At 36.9% G+C, this 16,163-nt stretch overlaps 1 protein-coding gene across 2 annotated transcripts in view; it reads right to left on the bottom strand.

The window, feature by feature from the left end:
- The window catches only part of FAM193A (family with sequence similarity 193, member A), a 46,688-nt gene that overhangs the window by 20,665 nt on the left and 9,860 nt on the right, over nt 1-16,163 (bottom strand). For both annotated transcript variants that reach the window (XM_008945279.1, XM_008945281.1), the window contains 7 exons: nt 14,193-14,317; nt 9,585-9,729; nt 4,767-4,844; nt 3,082-3,194; nt 2,687-2,929; nt 879-1,032; nt 585-764 (listed from right to left, as the gene is read on the bottom strand). In XM_008945279.1, the coding sequence (XP_008943527.1) occupies nt 585-764; nt 879-1,032; nt 2,687-2,929; nt 3,082-3,194; nt 4,767-4,844; nt 9,585-9,729; nt 14,193-14,317 (1,038 nt within the window). The remainder of the gene's footprint in view (nt 1-584; nt 765-878; nt 1,033-2,686; nt 2,930-3,081; nt 3,195-4,766; nt 4,845-9,584; nt 9,730-14,192; nt 14,318-16,163) is intronic.

Here is a 16,163-nt window from a genome sequence, read left to right as displayed (position 1 = left end):
TACCTGCGGAACAGACAGTCTAGGGGTGGTTCTCTGGGAGGCTTGGCCACCTTACAGTAAAGAGCCTGATATCTTAAACTGGTAAAAAATACATTAGTAAATAAATCAAATACCCCAAGACCAATGCCTTAAGTCACGCAATGGATTTAACTACATAGAGTATCAAGAGGGAAAGCTAGTCCTCAGGTGTAATATTAAAAAGCACCCATTAACTAAGTACTCACATCATTACTCTGACTTTAATTAATTTAAAATAACGTTAATATTAAACAAAGACCAAGCTCAAACTTCCAAGCAGAAGTACTCCTTAGTTTTTCTCATTTGTACATGCAGGAACAAGTTTTCTCCCCTTTTGCTAAAGCCACCTTCAATATAACTAGCATATTTCAAGTTTTGACTACAAACAAGGTACAAGCCATGACAATATATAATCAACCCAAAAAAATCTTTTATGTATAACTATCTACTGATAACTTAATATATCCATAGTTAAATCATTAATTGAAGATGTACATGTATTCTCATTCAAGCAGCAACATTCCAAAATTTTGTTTATAAGAAGGATTGCTTTTAGATTACTATACCTGCTGACTGGGGTAAGAAGGTGGTGGACTATCCATTTTTGCTTCATCTTTCCTTAATGCCCTTTTTCCTAGAGGCATTTCCTCCTTTTTAGTCCCTGGTGGTTCACCACTGCTCTCCCCATCCACTTCTTCATCATCTGCTTCTGAGGAACTGCTGCTAGTACTGCTCACCTGAGGAGACTAACAACGTTAATTCATTAACACAGGGGTGAAGGACAGGCCTTCCTCCAGCAAGCACATCCCACTGCCAGAAAACCATAAATGCAAAAATTTAAAAAAGTATAAATCCTGTACCTCATCTTTCAATGCCATGTTTTCACCTCCACCATTTAGCTCACTGTGAATTCCATTCATGTTGGCTACAACCTCTGCATCGTCGTAATTATTCAGTGGGTAGATATCAGCAAATTTTGCTGATAATGGTGCAACATCTTCATCATCACTACCACTGAGGGGGAAAGAGGCTTAGGTAAATCAGTGCTCAGCAATCTCAGTTACTGTGAAAGCAGGTAGAACACCAAAATGAAATCAAGTTGAGGGCATCCTTTGTATAAATGTTCCAACTAGGAGTCAAAGGATTGTCTTCCAAGTTCTTTAACTGAACTTATTTTTTCAAGCAAGTAAAATCAAGTAATCTGTCATGTAATCCTCCTGAATATAGTGGTTCCATGCCTGGATGACAGACTGAATTGAAAATAAGATTCTCTATTTCTGTGTAAAATATTTTTCCACCACTGTTTTCTGACCGATAATCGATGGAATTATTGACAGGATATGGATGACCTTTGTTTTAATGAAAAAGCCTAATGCCCATGACTTTCTTTGCACAAAGTTTGATATGGAAAAACGTAAAATATAGAATTCAACTTTTTCCAGGCATTAAATGTCAAACCAGCAACAGTAAGTAGGGAACATGGAACACATCATAGTAACTTAAATTCCTCAGCAGCAATTAGACGCGGGCTGGTCTAGGAACTATGTGCTTTTGTGACTCTGCTCTCAAATACTAAAGCAATTTTTTTCTATATAGGAAGCTCACTAAAACAATATGCATGTTTAATTACCCACTCCAGGGAAATGTTTCAGAGATTGGATAGTTCATGTTGCTACAGCAATCCAGAGCTCCTAAACTGCGCACTTTATCTTTTTGCATTCCATGAGATACCACACCAAAATTTAATTACATCATGGCACCATTATGTGTATTTCAGATGTGCAATGAGGTAATAAAACACAGCAGAAATTATGAGCCATAAAACAGCCCTTCCTCAGGAATCACAGGTATTTCCCTAAAAGTAGGCTTCTTACAGTAAATAATATTTGTATTCAACTCAGTTCCGAAGAGACAAATGGAACAATTTTGGACATTTCAGCACTGAAACTACTGAGAGTTTCTACAGAAATTGAAAAATCACATATTTAAGAACACATAGGTAAACATACTGCCACAATCTGCCTTCAAGCACTCCCCGAGTGGATTCAGAAACAAAATCCTTATATGGAAAATTAAGCCGTTGATGGTAGGAGATGTAAAGGTAAGTGTTTAAAAGAAATTGAACTTAGTGAAGTGATAGCAATGAGAAACATCCCACACATCTGCACTGTCCTTGTTCAACGCACCACAAGCGCAGAACACTAAAGCCAATTTCCCTGACTGTACTGAGAACAGGTATTTCGTTACTGCTCTAACCAACACCAAAGTCAGGTTTTTCAAATAGTCCTTTGGAATACCACAGGCCAGAGGAGACCACTGGTTGGCTGTACCCTAAACACATACAGAAGCCAGCCTACCCAGCAGTTATAACCCTTCAGAATTATGGAAGAGACAGAAGTCTCCTGATGGACTAATGCCTCAAATCTGACAGTCACTGCGATCTGAATAAAAGAAACGGCAGCAGATACTTCTGGTAAGGGCAATTTTTGATGAAAGAACTTTACAGGATTATTTATGGACCACTGGAGTTGTTGTCTGTTGAATAAAATACCATTACTGAATAATTTTCTGAGGCAAAACTACCATTACATAATGATAGTCAACCAATGCAACTTGTCTGCTTAAGTTCCATTCACTACAAAACTTTAAAGGAGAAAAAAGAACTTACAAAGTTGGTGCAGAACCATTATCTGTGAGGATCAGTCTGGGATGTTGCTGAATTGTAATAGGGGAGCTGGAACCTGATCCTGAACTTGCTGAAGACATACTGGGTGGGCGGATCTCAGACAGATAATCCGGAGCAGAATCAATTTGTAGTGGTAACTGGTTAATGTGGATATCATCCGTTATAGGAGAATCCATGATGCCACACGTTAAAATGTGTGAAAGGCTGCAGTCATCACAAGTACATCTGTTAAAGAATTAAGATACCAGATTTTTATGACCTTGTTTAAATAGCATTTATTAAAAGCAACCATGCTCTTTGTTCCAACAGTGTGTTTCCTTCCCTCAAACACGAAATGAATGATTTATTATCATTTCTTATTAAAAACATCAGCTCACCTTCTTCTATAATTACAGTTGGGACAGTCAGGCATGCTCAAACGTGATGACAGCATGTGTCTCATTGTGTCTGTGAAGTTGTTCTCCCCAGCTAGTGCTTTCTTGTTATTAAGCTGAAGTAAATTATAAAGGCAGTGTTTTAGTAGTGCAAGTTTTTCCATTAACAATTTAATGGCACATCATGATTAACAAGTTACATAAAAAAAGGGTTCTTGGGACAAAATATTTTAACAGCAGAATAATTCAGAATAATTTCATGAACATTTTGTTTTGGTCACGAGCGAAGAACAGGAAGCCAAAACTACAAACAACAAACATTTGGCACTGAAACTCTTCAAAGAAAGTATGTTGCTACTGTGAAATAGTAAAGTGGCCAAGTCTATCTCCTTGACTCATTTGTACGTGCATCTTGCATGGTGTTTCTGCTGATGTACTGAGCTTGAGTTCTTGTCTTGTTTCATGGTATGCACAAAAGGACACTGCTGACAAGTGGAGAGAGAACGCAAACCCACCCTTAGCTTGCAAAAAAGAATTGGGACTAATTCTGCAGCCACAATGGGATAGATGTGAGGAACAAAACAACTGTCCAGAACAGGACTTGACTCCATTATTGAGAAAAACCAACCCAAATAACTTCCACCTAGCAGAGACCTAATCCCAAAAGCACCTAATTTCATTAGATATTTACAAACCTTAGGTTAAGCAAGGATGTTCCTAAGCTTCAACTTCTATAGATGCCCAGACCTTATCCTTACCTAAGCAGCCATGTGCTTACAGCTCACTTAAGCCCAATTAGGATCAAGGAAAAGGAGGATTCTTCTTCAGGTCCTCTGAGGAGCCCTGTATATCAGATGTTCTAATGACATGGTTAACACAGGCTTAAGTTCCTTATATGAAAAAGTACTCATTGATGACTGCCTTGAGACATTGCCAATTTCAACTTAAGTTTAGGTTTACAACTGGCATTTCTTTCTGCACAGCGGTATGGGGCTGGTGAGGTTCCCCATCCAATCCTGGCTGTAGCCAAGTCACACTGTACTCTTATGGAAAACACAATACATACTTCAACACTTGTAGGCTACAGAAGAGAGTACTGTCTCTTAAACAACAGTTTGATGATAAGGTGGGAACTTCTGCTGGACCATCTCTGGCTACAGCTTAAAAAAGGCCAACAGTTCCGCTCAGTTCTCCTCTCTTCTCCCTTCAAAAGAGATGTAGGAGCCATCTCCAGAATCACAAGAGGTGCAATTTTCTGCCCTGCTACCATGGCTCACACTACCCAGCTCTGCTAACACAAGAGAATTTGTTCCCTGTCTCTTGAACACAATATTCCCTACCAGGTACATCAAGGCAGCTCCACGCTCAATGTATTGGCTGTTTTGGATCCCACTCTAAGGCATCAAAAATTCCCTTTTTATTGTATAAAGAAATTTAACACCTAGTATTCAATCCTAGGACTATGGTGCTCATAATTTTACCTTCCATTGAACGAGATTACATATTCTACATATTCTTCTTGGATCTTGCTTTTCTGTATTTTAGTTTGCCAAATTTCATGCCTAGCACAGTTGAAGAATTAGATCACATACAACTAATACAATATACTACACTCAGATGTTTGCACCTTAAAATATACATGAAACATTATTATAACTTAGTATGGTATAAAAAAAAAAAAATCCTACCTGCTCTTCAATAAAACGCCTCTGTTTAAAAAACTCCCAGTCCTCCTTTAGCATGCGTTGTTTTGTTTTCATTGCCATCTAAAACAGAATTTAAGGAAAACTCATTGATTTAATCATGGAAAACCTGCACTGCTGTCTGTCGGTCTATCAGTTTCATTGAACCTTGTCTATACTGTTTTGAAAGTACTTACATGCTTAGCCAATATCAAGTGTATTTTATTTGCTAATCATCTGAGTCACTTTATATTTTATATTCCTTTACACTATTTTTCAGTCAAGATTTTTCCATTGTTATTCCTTATTTTAATGTTTCTTTTCACTAAATATTTTCATAGTATTTTCTATAAAACATGATTGGCATTAAAACCTCAACATCTCAGATCCACTAAAGCCCATTAAAAACTAGAGATACAGGACTTGTGGCAAGGCCTCAACACAGGGTCCAGTGCGAACTCTGATGTACCACACATGTTCCACGTGTGGAACTCACCACCCAGTCAAAGAATCAAACAAATTACAAGTAGAGACCTAGACTAACACACTATTTACCACTTTTATTCCTCAATGTATTTCATGCCCATGATTTAGCTAAGGTTGGAAAAATATTTTATAATTACTTGTCTCTGAATTACATCACCATAAATTCATATACATTTGGTAACTTTTTATTCACAAATTTTCCCAATTTAGTAAATAAATTCACTTTGACAGACCATAAAAACTACCATGAAATTTAACATTGCAAAATGCAAGAACAAAGCTTCTCCTGTTGTACCTTACATTTTAAGGGCACTATTTCATCAGTGAGGAAAAGCATCTATCTAGGTTATCTTTTACAGTTCCTTTTTTCATTTACCTAATAAAAAAAACCCACACAGCTCATGGAATAAAACAAATTGCTTCATAATGGTGTGTTAATGAGCCAAAGTCCTGTAGTTTATACCACGAGCACTATTTTTTTTTTTCTTTCAAAAGCATGCCTCCAGAAATTCATACTTGATCAAAAGATTAAAGATTTAGTATTAACCTGAGTGTATTATGGCTGTTATTATTTCGCTTCAGAAAATGAATTTCTAAGCTAGGGATTGGAAACACCAAGTAGTAAAATTTTGCCTAATAAATTTCTGAAACTATGAGCAGCATGCAATTCTAATAACTACTTTGAATTTTGATGTCCCTTGATCTAGTGAGATAGTATTAACAGCAAAAAATTCGTTTATCATATGCATGTGAGTTTTTTTTTTTTTTTTTTTTTTTTTTTTGTGGTGGTGGTGTTGTGTTGGAGTGTTGTTGTTTTGTTTGGGTTTTTTTTTTTATTTGTTTGTTTTTAAACAAACAGCACGCATGAAATAGTCTTAAACCATTGGTATTGTTTCTAAGATACACTAAAAAGGTACTGCAGACCCTGCAGCCAAGAACATGGGAAATTTCATCCTGTCTGGACTATCAGCTCTTGAGAACCCTTGAGCTATATTTAAACCCAGCAACAGTCCCTGGTTCAGGTGCCCTGCCACCTAGCTGAATCCTCACCATCAAAGACAGGCACCTACTTTCACTATACATAATAAGAGAAGACTTTAATGCCAAAGAATGACTTTTAAAACAGCCAGTGCATTAACTGGGAGCTGCCTACTCAAGCCTGCCAAGAAACTGTCAAAGAAAACAGCATGCTTTAAGTCTTGGTACTCTTGAGTATTAATGGGAACAGGCGATGAAACTAAAGTTTTCCTACTTGCAACTTCACAGCCTTTCCAATACTCCACGTCTGCAACTATCTTAAGTTATAAATTCCATAAATAATAGGAAACTACTTCTTTCCCCTCTTTCCTTTCCCCAATTAATATTTATTTCAGCAGAGCAAAGCAGCTGCAGTACAAACCACATGATTCATGCCCAGGAATTCTGCTAGAGAATGGAGATAAATTCAAATGGAAAAAATTCAGGAAGGAAATCAGAAGGAAAAATTTACACTTCAGCCTTGCACATCTGCAATGAATATGCTACCACTGCTACACAATGTAGAAGTGAGGTCCACTACCACCTTCTTCATTTCTCCCCATTTATTTCAGGCTAGAAAGTATGTGAGATCCATCAAAGAAAACATGGTAAGGTGAGACCAGAAGGTGAACAAGTATTGTCCATTCTGAAATGGATTTAATCATGGAGCAAAGCCAGCAGTTTGTTCAGCACTGACACAAACCACTAGGTCACTTGTCAGCACTCTGCTGCTCATATATACATCACAGGATGCTTGTTGCTTTCGAATTTTAAGCTCTGTATCAAATGTGAATAGTGCATCTGAGCATCCCAAACTCCACCTGTGAATCTAATCTATTTACCTAGCCTGTTTCATTAGAAATTACAAAAATAATTCCATTTTTCACAAACTCTTGGGACTCAAAAATAGCGAGTGTTTCAATTTTTTATACAGCTGCCACAAAGACAAAAAACAATTATGCCTGTACAACTATTTTTTTCCATTAACCTGACCAGGACTGTTAGAAAAATAACAATTGAACAAAGAAATCAAACAAATACGGAGAGACAAGCAAGAATCTCTCCCTGGCCTCTTGTGGAGCTGGGCAAAGACATTCCTGTATTTCTTCTGTGGGAGCTAGCATCCAAAAAACAACAAGGAAACACTTGGACAGCAAGTGCATATGACTATCTAGCCATTACTTACGGAAATGATTCAGACATATTTAGGACCTCCTAGAGTTAAATGTAGTCCTAATTTGGTAAAAAAAAAAAAAAAAACAAAACCAAACAGGATCTGGAATTACAGGCTGCACACATTTCAACTCTCCTGCATTTCAGATACCCTAAACATCTTCCTCATATTTTAACACATGGTGAGTATAGCTGCTCGTATGAATGAACCCTTGTTCTAAATTTTATTGCAGCATACATGCACAGGAGAGCAGCATATTAATTTATGTGTCTGAGCATCACATAGTATGTTACACAGTCTTAGAAAAAAGTAGTATTTGTTTTGCTTGCAGAAGCTATTCACTTTCTTCCCCCAAGAAAAAGTAACAACTGTAGTGGAGGGTACATTAATTACTTTTGCTGATGCCCTAAAATTTTATGTATAGTTCCACAGTAGATAAATGAGGACCATTTGTAAGTTTTTCCTCTGATGGTCTGCTTTCTAACCTCTGATACACTAGCAGTAAAACACCACAATCTGGCAAGTCAAGAGGCAGAAAATAATAAATATGCATTCACTGTTAAGATCCATAGTTTGCACAGTAGCTGGGCTTTCTGAATTTTACCATGTGGACAAAAATATCACTACAAATTCAGGTAAAATGGTCATACTGAATGATGGACTTTTGATCGAGGGAGCATAACCACAGGTTATTACTAACATGAGGCTTAAGATGTAATAAAAATATTTTCACAATTGCATACAAATACCAAAATAAATCAGTATCTTCTTTAAAATTTGATAGTTTGACATTTTATAATTGTTTCCCCTACACGCACCCTTTGCAGGGTTTTTCTTGGTCATAAGGAAATAAGTCATCATGTTAAGTTTCCCCAAATGAAAGAAGGGTTTCTATTTGCATCAGGATACAGGCTTCACTGAGCAGATTTTTAAAAATGCTATAAGACAGTACTTGCAGCAGTTGCATGGTCACTTGATAAAAAAAAAAAAAAAAAAATCAGTGAAGAGTTTATTTTGAAGGGGTGCAGATCAACCATCCAGAAGCCTGATGAGAAATTTCACCTTCTGAAAAATAAGCGAATGCTGAGAAGTGAACTGGGCTCCCTTTCTTACTGAAGCAGTAGTACCAGACCACTACAACACCCTAACACCAGGGAACAGCTTGAAGGGCATTAACAATGTACATTAAGACTTTAAATATGTTTGTCATCTACAGGAGTAACACAGCATGACTAACTTGGGTCTCCATATTCCTAATGCTCATATAACTTCAAAATATATGAAAAGTTCTACAAAATTCTGCATCTTCAGTTACTTCAAGATACATTCTTTGTTGTAGTTTACTTAAAATTGAGCTAAACAGGATTCAAGTCCTTACCCTGGGCTGTTTTTTCTAAAAAAGAAAAAAGAAAAACAAGTTCTTTGAACACGAGACAAAAAGCACATGAGCAATTCTGGAAGAGTATAAACAACCACTTACAAAATAAACAGCTCTTTTTCTGACAATTAAACTCTTGACAATGTAGGAGTTAGCACAACAATGTGATTATTTTCTGAAACACAGCAGAAACTCAGAAGAATCAGCTTTCAGAACATACACTTAATTAAAAAAGGATAACTTCAGAGGTCTCAAACATTTATATAGTGAGACTTTCTAATTTTGACAGCTGTAAAAAGCTCATCATCTCACTATGCAACATACAACACTTTTTAAAAGCACCCTCCTTCCTTTGAATTTCATTTAGAGTAATTATTTCGGAAGCTTAGGGGGTTTTGTGGAGGGGGTTGTTTTGTTGGTTGGTTGGTTGGTTTTGGTTGGTTTTTATTCCCCCAGTGACATCTACAAAATAAAGTTTCAGATTACTGTGCTATGGGTAATTTACAAGCAAAAATCATTCAAACGCATGGAAAGACCACCTCCAAAGCGTGGCACAAACTGCTTCAGCAACTTGAAGATGTTTCTGTACAAACACCATTGCGTATTGATATGTTGGTGTTCTCTTCTATGCTGAACAACTGACAGCAATGAAAACAAGTTTCACTTTGTTGCTTTAAAGCTCTGAATGAAAATACCAAAGAAATTCTTTACTGAAGGTACAGCCTTGCATGGGCTGCTCCCATGTAAGGACTGTTTACATGATTCTTACCTGTTCATCAACATAATCATCTATTCTTTTCTGGCATTCAAGCCATGCTTCAGCAACTTGACCCATTTCCTGTTCCAGTTGATGATACCTTTGTAGCAAGGTACTATACATATCTTCACTACAGGAGTCGTGTGTTGTTCCAAGCCTAAAAATTGAAATAGCAATTGTTACAGGAGAGACATTTCAATGGAGGAAAAAAAAAAAAAAAAAAAAAATCACACTTTTAAGTTCTGCCAGCCAAAAGTGCTGTGAAAGTGAAGCTGTTGATAAATCTAGGCTCACATAACTGCTTATATCTCAATCTTGAGTATTTTTAGTCCTTTTTCAAGAAATATCCAACAACCACTTGTTCCCATGTTCTGTAACTAACAATAGCAAGGAAGTGGCAAGTGTAACGTTTCTGGAGCCTCCTTCCTATAAGCAACCAGATGTCAAACCTACTGAGCTGTATTTATTCAAGTTTTGTTGTTTGATATATTTACCCTTCCAAATTCTATGGGCTAAATATATATGTTGACTATTTAAGTAAGAGATATACAGTAAAAAATAAAGCCAGAAGCTTGTTAATCAGAACTTCCATGATCAATGCTAAAAAGATTACTAAACAAGTTGGGGTTCCAGCTGTGAAAAGTGCTGTAGAATGAAGCAAGTGAGGTAATCTGGCTACATGCAGTTATCTACTATCACCTGAGTGCCACCAGGTTCGAAATGTGGTTTTATGCTACTCATTGATGACTGTCTCTCTGCAGGGAGCCCTAGAAATAGGTGACAGATTTACCTCCCCTTCTACCACTACGTCTTTGTACAGCGAATTCCTTTAAAAATCTCTTAGAGCATATCATCACAGTGAGTCGTAAGCAAATAAGCAAACTCCTGAAATCTTGACTTCAGAAACAAAAGATAAAATTATATTCTATTATGTGCATTTCATGCACATGGAATTGTAATGACCTGTAAACCGACCCAAACTGAAGCTTTTCAACATTTCTCCTACTCAGTAATTAAGAGGAAGCTGGTTAGTTTTTTAGGCAGAGAGGTTATATGCTAAGTCAAAGTCAGTATAAAAAAAAAAAAAAATTCAAACATCTAAACTTGATATTTAAAAGCCCAGTTCCACAATTTCAGGAGGTTTGTTATAGAATTCCATTGTAACAAGACAAACCCAGCCTAAGAGCTACGTAGTCCTGCCTGTAACCTGGCAGAGAACTGAGCCCTTAATTTTAATGTGGCAATTAAGTACAATGAAGAGCTGAGCAAATGGACAGCTCAGTAAGCATTGGATTACAGCTGTTAGCATGACTTTTCCAATAAATTCACATTTAGTTTTTTTTGGTTTTGTTTGTTGTTTTGGTTTGTTTTTTTTCTCCAGAGCCTGCAACACGATCACTTTAGAATGGGGCATAAGCAATTCTGAACATTAGAAACTCCGGAAGTCCATGCTTGGTAAACTACAAAAAGCAGTTTAAATGGATACAGTGACTTTAGGATACAATGCTACATCCCTATCAGTACAAACTCTGACAATTCCTGTTACTAGATCATTATTTACTACTTTTTTTTGAGGCTTGTGTTTCTGGTATTCTACCATCATGTGAAATTCTGATTCCCTACTGTACACAAGTCAAGAGTTTTTTCTTATAACTGCTGCCGAGTACTACTACTCTTTCAAACACTAGTTGTGCACAAAATCTTTTTACAATACTCTCTCAAGTTTAGAAGCAAAAGAACTTCACTTTTAAAAATGTTGATTTCCAATGCAACAGCATTTACAGTTTGTTTTTATTGTGACACCTGAGGAAAGGTTAACATGCTACCAGTAAATACACTTTTACCCCCCTAGGCAAATATAAAGCAGCAAATATTTCAGTCCTGTAAACAGAGATGGAATATATTCTTGGATTGCAGTAAAAAAAGGAATAAAAAGCATCACACATACACAAAACTTAAGACTTGCTTACTTTACAGTAACTGAATCTTCCAAGGCCTATTTGTTGACATAGATCCTACTGTATGCCTGCATATCTTGATCAGGAACCCCAAATTTTTTGGCCAACAATATTTAACTGAAGCTGTGCATATACTCAGAGTACTCTGAAAATCTTCCATACAGGAAAAGCATAAAGGACAGAAAAGCCCCAAGTATCAATCACTTCATTAACAAACCCCAACAGAGCATTCCTGTGGAAGTCAGGAGGTACAACAGTGGTTTCATGTACAAAAGCCTCTTAACCCAAGAAAGACATTCAGCCTCTAGGAACTCTTCCATATATACACCTTCATCAGGAATTTCTAGTCACTTACCTAAGAAAGGACTGGATTTCCTTAAATACTGATTACAAAATTAGAGTCTTACAAAATGCTGTGTCTGATGTAGAAGGCCTGCTGATTAATTAAGTCTTGATAAGCATATGGACAGCTCTTATATCTGGTCTACAGACTGTACAACAGAGTGTGCCTCCTAAACAACCCAGAGGTGTTCACTAGGTAGCAGAACAAGATATACCACATTAAGAACTTAGCAGTCTACTCTGAGTAAATGACCAGTTCTGTGACATACTGACACAGCTGACCTTGGATCAGCTGGTATCTTCCATTCCCACAAGACTGCTGTGTTTAAACCTCCCTAAGTGAACATCTTTTCTAGGCTGACATCTGATAAGCATCCTTGGAACCAGTCACAGCACACCAACTGTATATTTTGAAGAAGGCAAGAGATACACAAAACATTTACTGATTTAAATAACAGAAGAAACAAAGGGTGAACACCCAAAATCTAAGTGAAACATATGCCAAAATGCTGTTTCACATTTTTTCTTTGGAAAGGGAAAACAATAAGGCCAATGCTCTGTAAGGAAACTTTGGCAATATCTTCCCTACCACATGCAAATGATTCTCTACCAACCAACTTATCAGGGGACTAGGGTGATCCCTGCTTCTCCATGTGAGGCTCATATCAATGAGCCTCACATGGTGATGGAACATGCCTCCACCAACTCCCAATAGAAGGCAGATTATCGTCCAGAAAAATTCCTCAGGGAAGACTATCCAAAATCTCATACTTCAAGACCCAGAGAACTCAGCAGTAAAATCCTGGGAGTCCACAAAGAGACAAACTATGTTTACCAAAGAAAACCAAGACATACACTATATACACTGGAAATCATGGAACGGGAAGCTTGTGCTGAACCTCTCCATTCAAAAACACCCATGTAAATCAATCTAGGTAAACCCAGTTTATGTGAAACACCTTTAAAGCTATCTAGCAAACACAGAGGTACTGGAAAAGAAATTCCTGCAGGAAGAGATTCTAAATTCACCATATTTAAGCCTTAAAGGTAGCTGTCACTACAGTGACGTTCTGAAGAGAAACACCTTCTGTTGCTCAGATTTTGACTGCAGTAGCACTTGAACAACAGATAAAGGACAGTAGAACAACAGGTAAATGACAGCAATCCAACATTTTTGTTAGGGAATGACCATAAGCTCCACTAAGACCCTTCACAGCTCTGCAGAAGAAGGAAATATAAACAGTCCTGATATAGCCAGGGTTGCTGGTTACAGGGTCAGTTGTACTGGGAAGTCAAACACAGATCACTGGGAAAATACACAATTGAACAACATGCTACTGAACAGAGCAACAGAATTATCTGCCCGAGGAGAGAAAAAAACCAAAAGAAAATAAATGGCTTTCAGCACCAACCCAGTTTCATATAAACCAATTATACAAGTTGTTATGAGGGACCTCAGACTTCTTGCTGAGTCTGGTGACCACTAGTTTTCTTGCCTTTTCTTGCTTTCTTTTCTAGTATCTACTGGCAAAAGGAGAACCCACCAAAAATTTCTTTATTCACTGTGAACAACATCTCCTGCAACATATTTAAATCAAATTGCTCTTGTACCATGGAAAAATATCCTACATGATACCTTTAAAACACATGTACACAGAGCATAAATGCCTTTTCCTCAGACATCAGACTGAAAAGTCAATACGAACCACCCATGACTGTACTTAAAAGGTCTTTGGACTTAGCATAAAGAATAAAATTTCCATGAATTAAGACCTCATCCCTAAAAAAGCCCAAACAATTTTTAGGTACACAGATTACAAGCAGAGCAATCTTGCTAACAAAATATAAACTTCAAAGCCCCAGGAAGTGCAATATGCCATCAGACCTACAACCATATAGCAAAGGATTTTGTTTCTTCTGCTTTCACCAATGAAAAGATTGCTTAAAACTCCAAATTAAGTTGTTTGTGCAGTGCGGGAAGCACGAGAGCATGGAGGCTTTAATTCATTTGTAGAGCTGTAAAGGCAGTAGCAATGCCTGATGACAAGTTATTCAGTTATACCACCAGCACTGGCACAGAACACTGACATTTTACTAAGTAACTTTGAAGTAAACAGATGAGGGTAGAAATTCTTCTGACAAGCAAGTTATGACAGCAGCCTGCCTAATCAACAATACTGTTTCCAAGACAAATCAACAAGGATTTTTACCTATTAAACTGCAGAAGTAGCAGAGATTTTTTTTCTTTTTTTAAAACCTGTGGTTGCAAACATGGATTGTCATTTCTCCTTTACATTACAACAGAAAAGTGAAACTCTACCTTAGATGTGACACCAATGTTGGCAAGCTATTTTGCAAGAGTGGCTCAGAAAACACCAAATTTTCAAATAGATGCTTATTGTGCAGTTCCCACGTCACCTGAAATTTCTTCAAATGCTCATTTTCCTATAACAAAAAAAAAAACAACCAGAAATATGCCAGGCTTAGAAAAAGCAATAATAAAACATCCCTCCCTAAAGCAAGAATTTCAAATATAGTTTCCAACGTACAGGCTGTATCATCCAGCTCAGATCTTGCCCAGTTTTAGTACCCATAAACTCAGAATTTAAGTAATTCTTTTTGACTTAAAATAACTAACTTCTTTCCTTGTTTTTGTTTTTTCCTGTTTGTTTTGTTTTTAATCCATAATAATTAAAAGAAAAAAAACTATGTTGTTGAAAGCTTCCATTAATTTCTGCACTGAAAGATGTGTTTTATGAAATGAACCAGTTATTCTCATATTTTCTTGTCAAACAATTGTCTGATTGTTTTTAAATTTTTTGAACTTATCTAGTAACATACACATACATGATGGCAAGCTATAACCTTTATTCTGAACTGACATAAATCAAGGAAACAGTTCTCTCCAAATACAGCTTCAAACCCAACGTTTTCTAAACAGACAAGAGACCAACAGCTTACTTCTCTAGTAAGCAGAATGTTGGGGTTTTGGTGGGTTTTTTTGTTTTCTTTTTTAATTTGAGGTTATTTAACACATACTTTTATGTAATTTCAAGGCCAAAAAGTTAAAACCATTATAAAAACTTAAGACTCAAAAACTTGTCTAATATTTTTTTCTAGTCAATAAATTTTCCCACAAACACAGAGGCACACAGGTTTTCTATACCAGGACTCCTCCCCAGAGCAAAACTAAATGCAAGTGCTCTTGCTCTCAACTCAGCAAGTAAGCCCTATGCACTCTAACCCTGCCTACCCAGAAACACCAGGAGACTCAAGAATTTCAAAGTTCCGTGAAGCACAGTGGGTTACAAACCGAATACATATTCTTATCACACCTAAGTACAGGACTACCGGTATTCCTAAAAAGAAAAAAGTTTGGAGTTTTATTATTACTTAAGAAGGGTGGGTGTTGTTTTTTTCCATCCTGGGTGGCACAGGAGACATGCACCCTTTCACTTTGAATATTAGGTTATCAAAAATATTTAAAGTTACTATAAAGTGCTAATAATTTTTCAAGGATCAACACCAAGAAAGGTTGATCTCCTAAGCCACTTCCGTACTCTGCTGGGAACAAAGCCACACTTACCTACAAAATTCTGTCTATCAGACTACGCAGGGTACGACATTTCTCATCATCTGCTATCCTGTGTACTCACAGCCACTTCCATACTGAGCACAGCCTTTCCAGCTTGCTCTCTGCATAATCTGTCACTTCCTGGTGGGGCACAAGGCTTTATTTCCTGCCCTTAAACTTCGCTAGTTAGCTGGATTCCTTTGAAAGGAATCATAATTTCATGGAGTAATTTGTTCCTCACAGGCCACATCCAAAGGTTTTACTTTTATAAGGAAGGCTTCCCTAAGCTTAGAGATCTTTGCTGCATTGTATGTATTTCAGCTGAGAATATTCCTTCCTCCATAGAGCACTGCTAGCCTCAAAGAAAACAACCATAGCACACTGAGAAGGCTGGTGACCCTACTACCTGTACTGAAAGCTGTTACATACAACTTTATTTTAATAAAGAAGTTATTTAATAAACCTACAAAATGTATGACAAGATTCCTACATTCCCACATTTCAGTTTCTTTATGTCACAGTTTAGCAGGAAGTTTTCAGTACTTACTGAGCTGCAGAAAGAAAAGGACAAGAAAAATCTGGGGTATTTTGTGTTTTCTTATGATTTGTATTTGAAAAGACAATAGGAATCTTATTTTACTTTCAATTTTGTCAGAAAAGGGGTACATTAGGAAGTTCAAGCATCTTGTCTATTCATGGCAATTATCTCAATCTCTC

This window comes from Merops nubicus, unplaced genomic scaffold (assembly GCF_000691845.1).
Source record: "Merops nubicus isolate BGI_N331 unplaced genomic scaffold, ASM69184v1 scaffold19198, whole genome shotgun sequence".
NCBI lineage: Eukaryota > Metazoa > Chordata > Aves > Coraciiformes > Meropidae > Merops > Merops nubicus.
The sequence above is the reverse complement of the archived record's forward strand: the minus strand, read 5'-3'. Positions and strand labels throughout refer to the sequence as shown.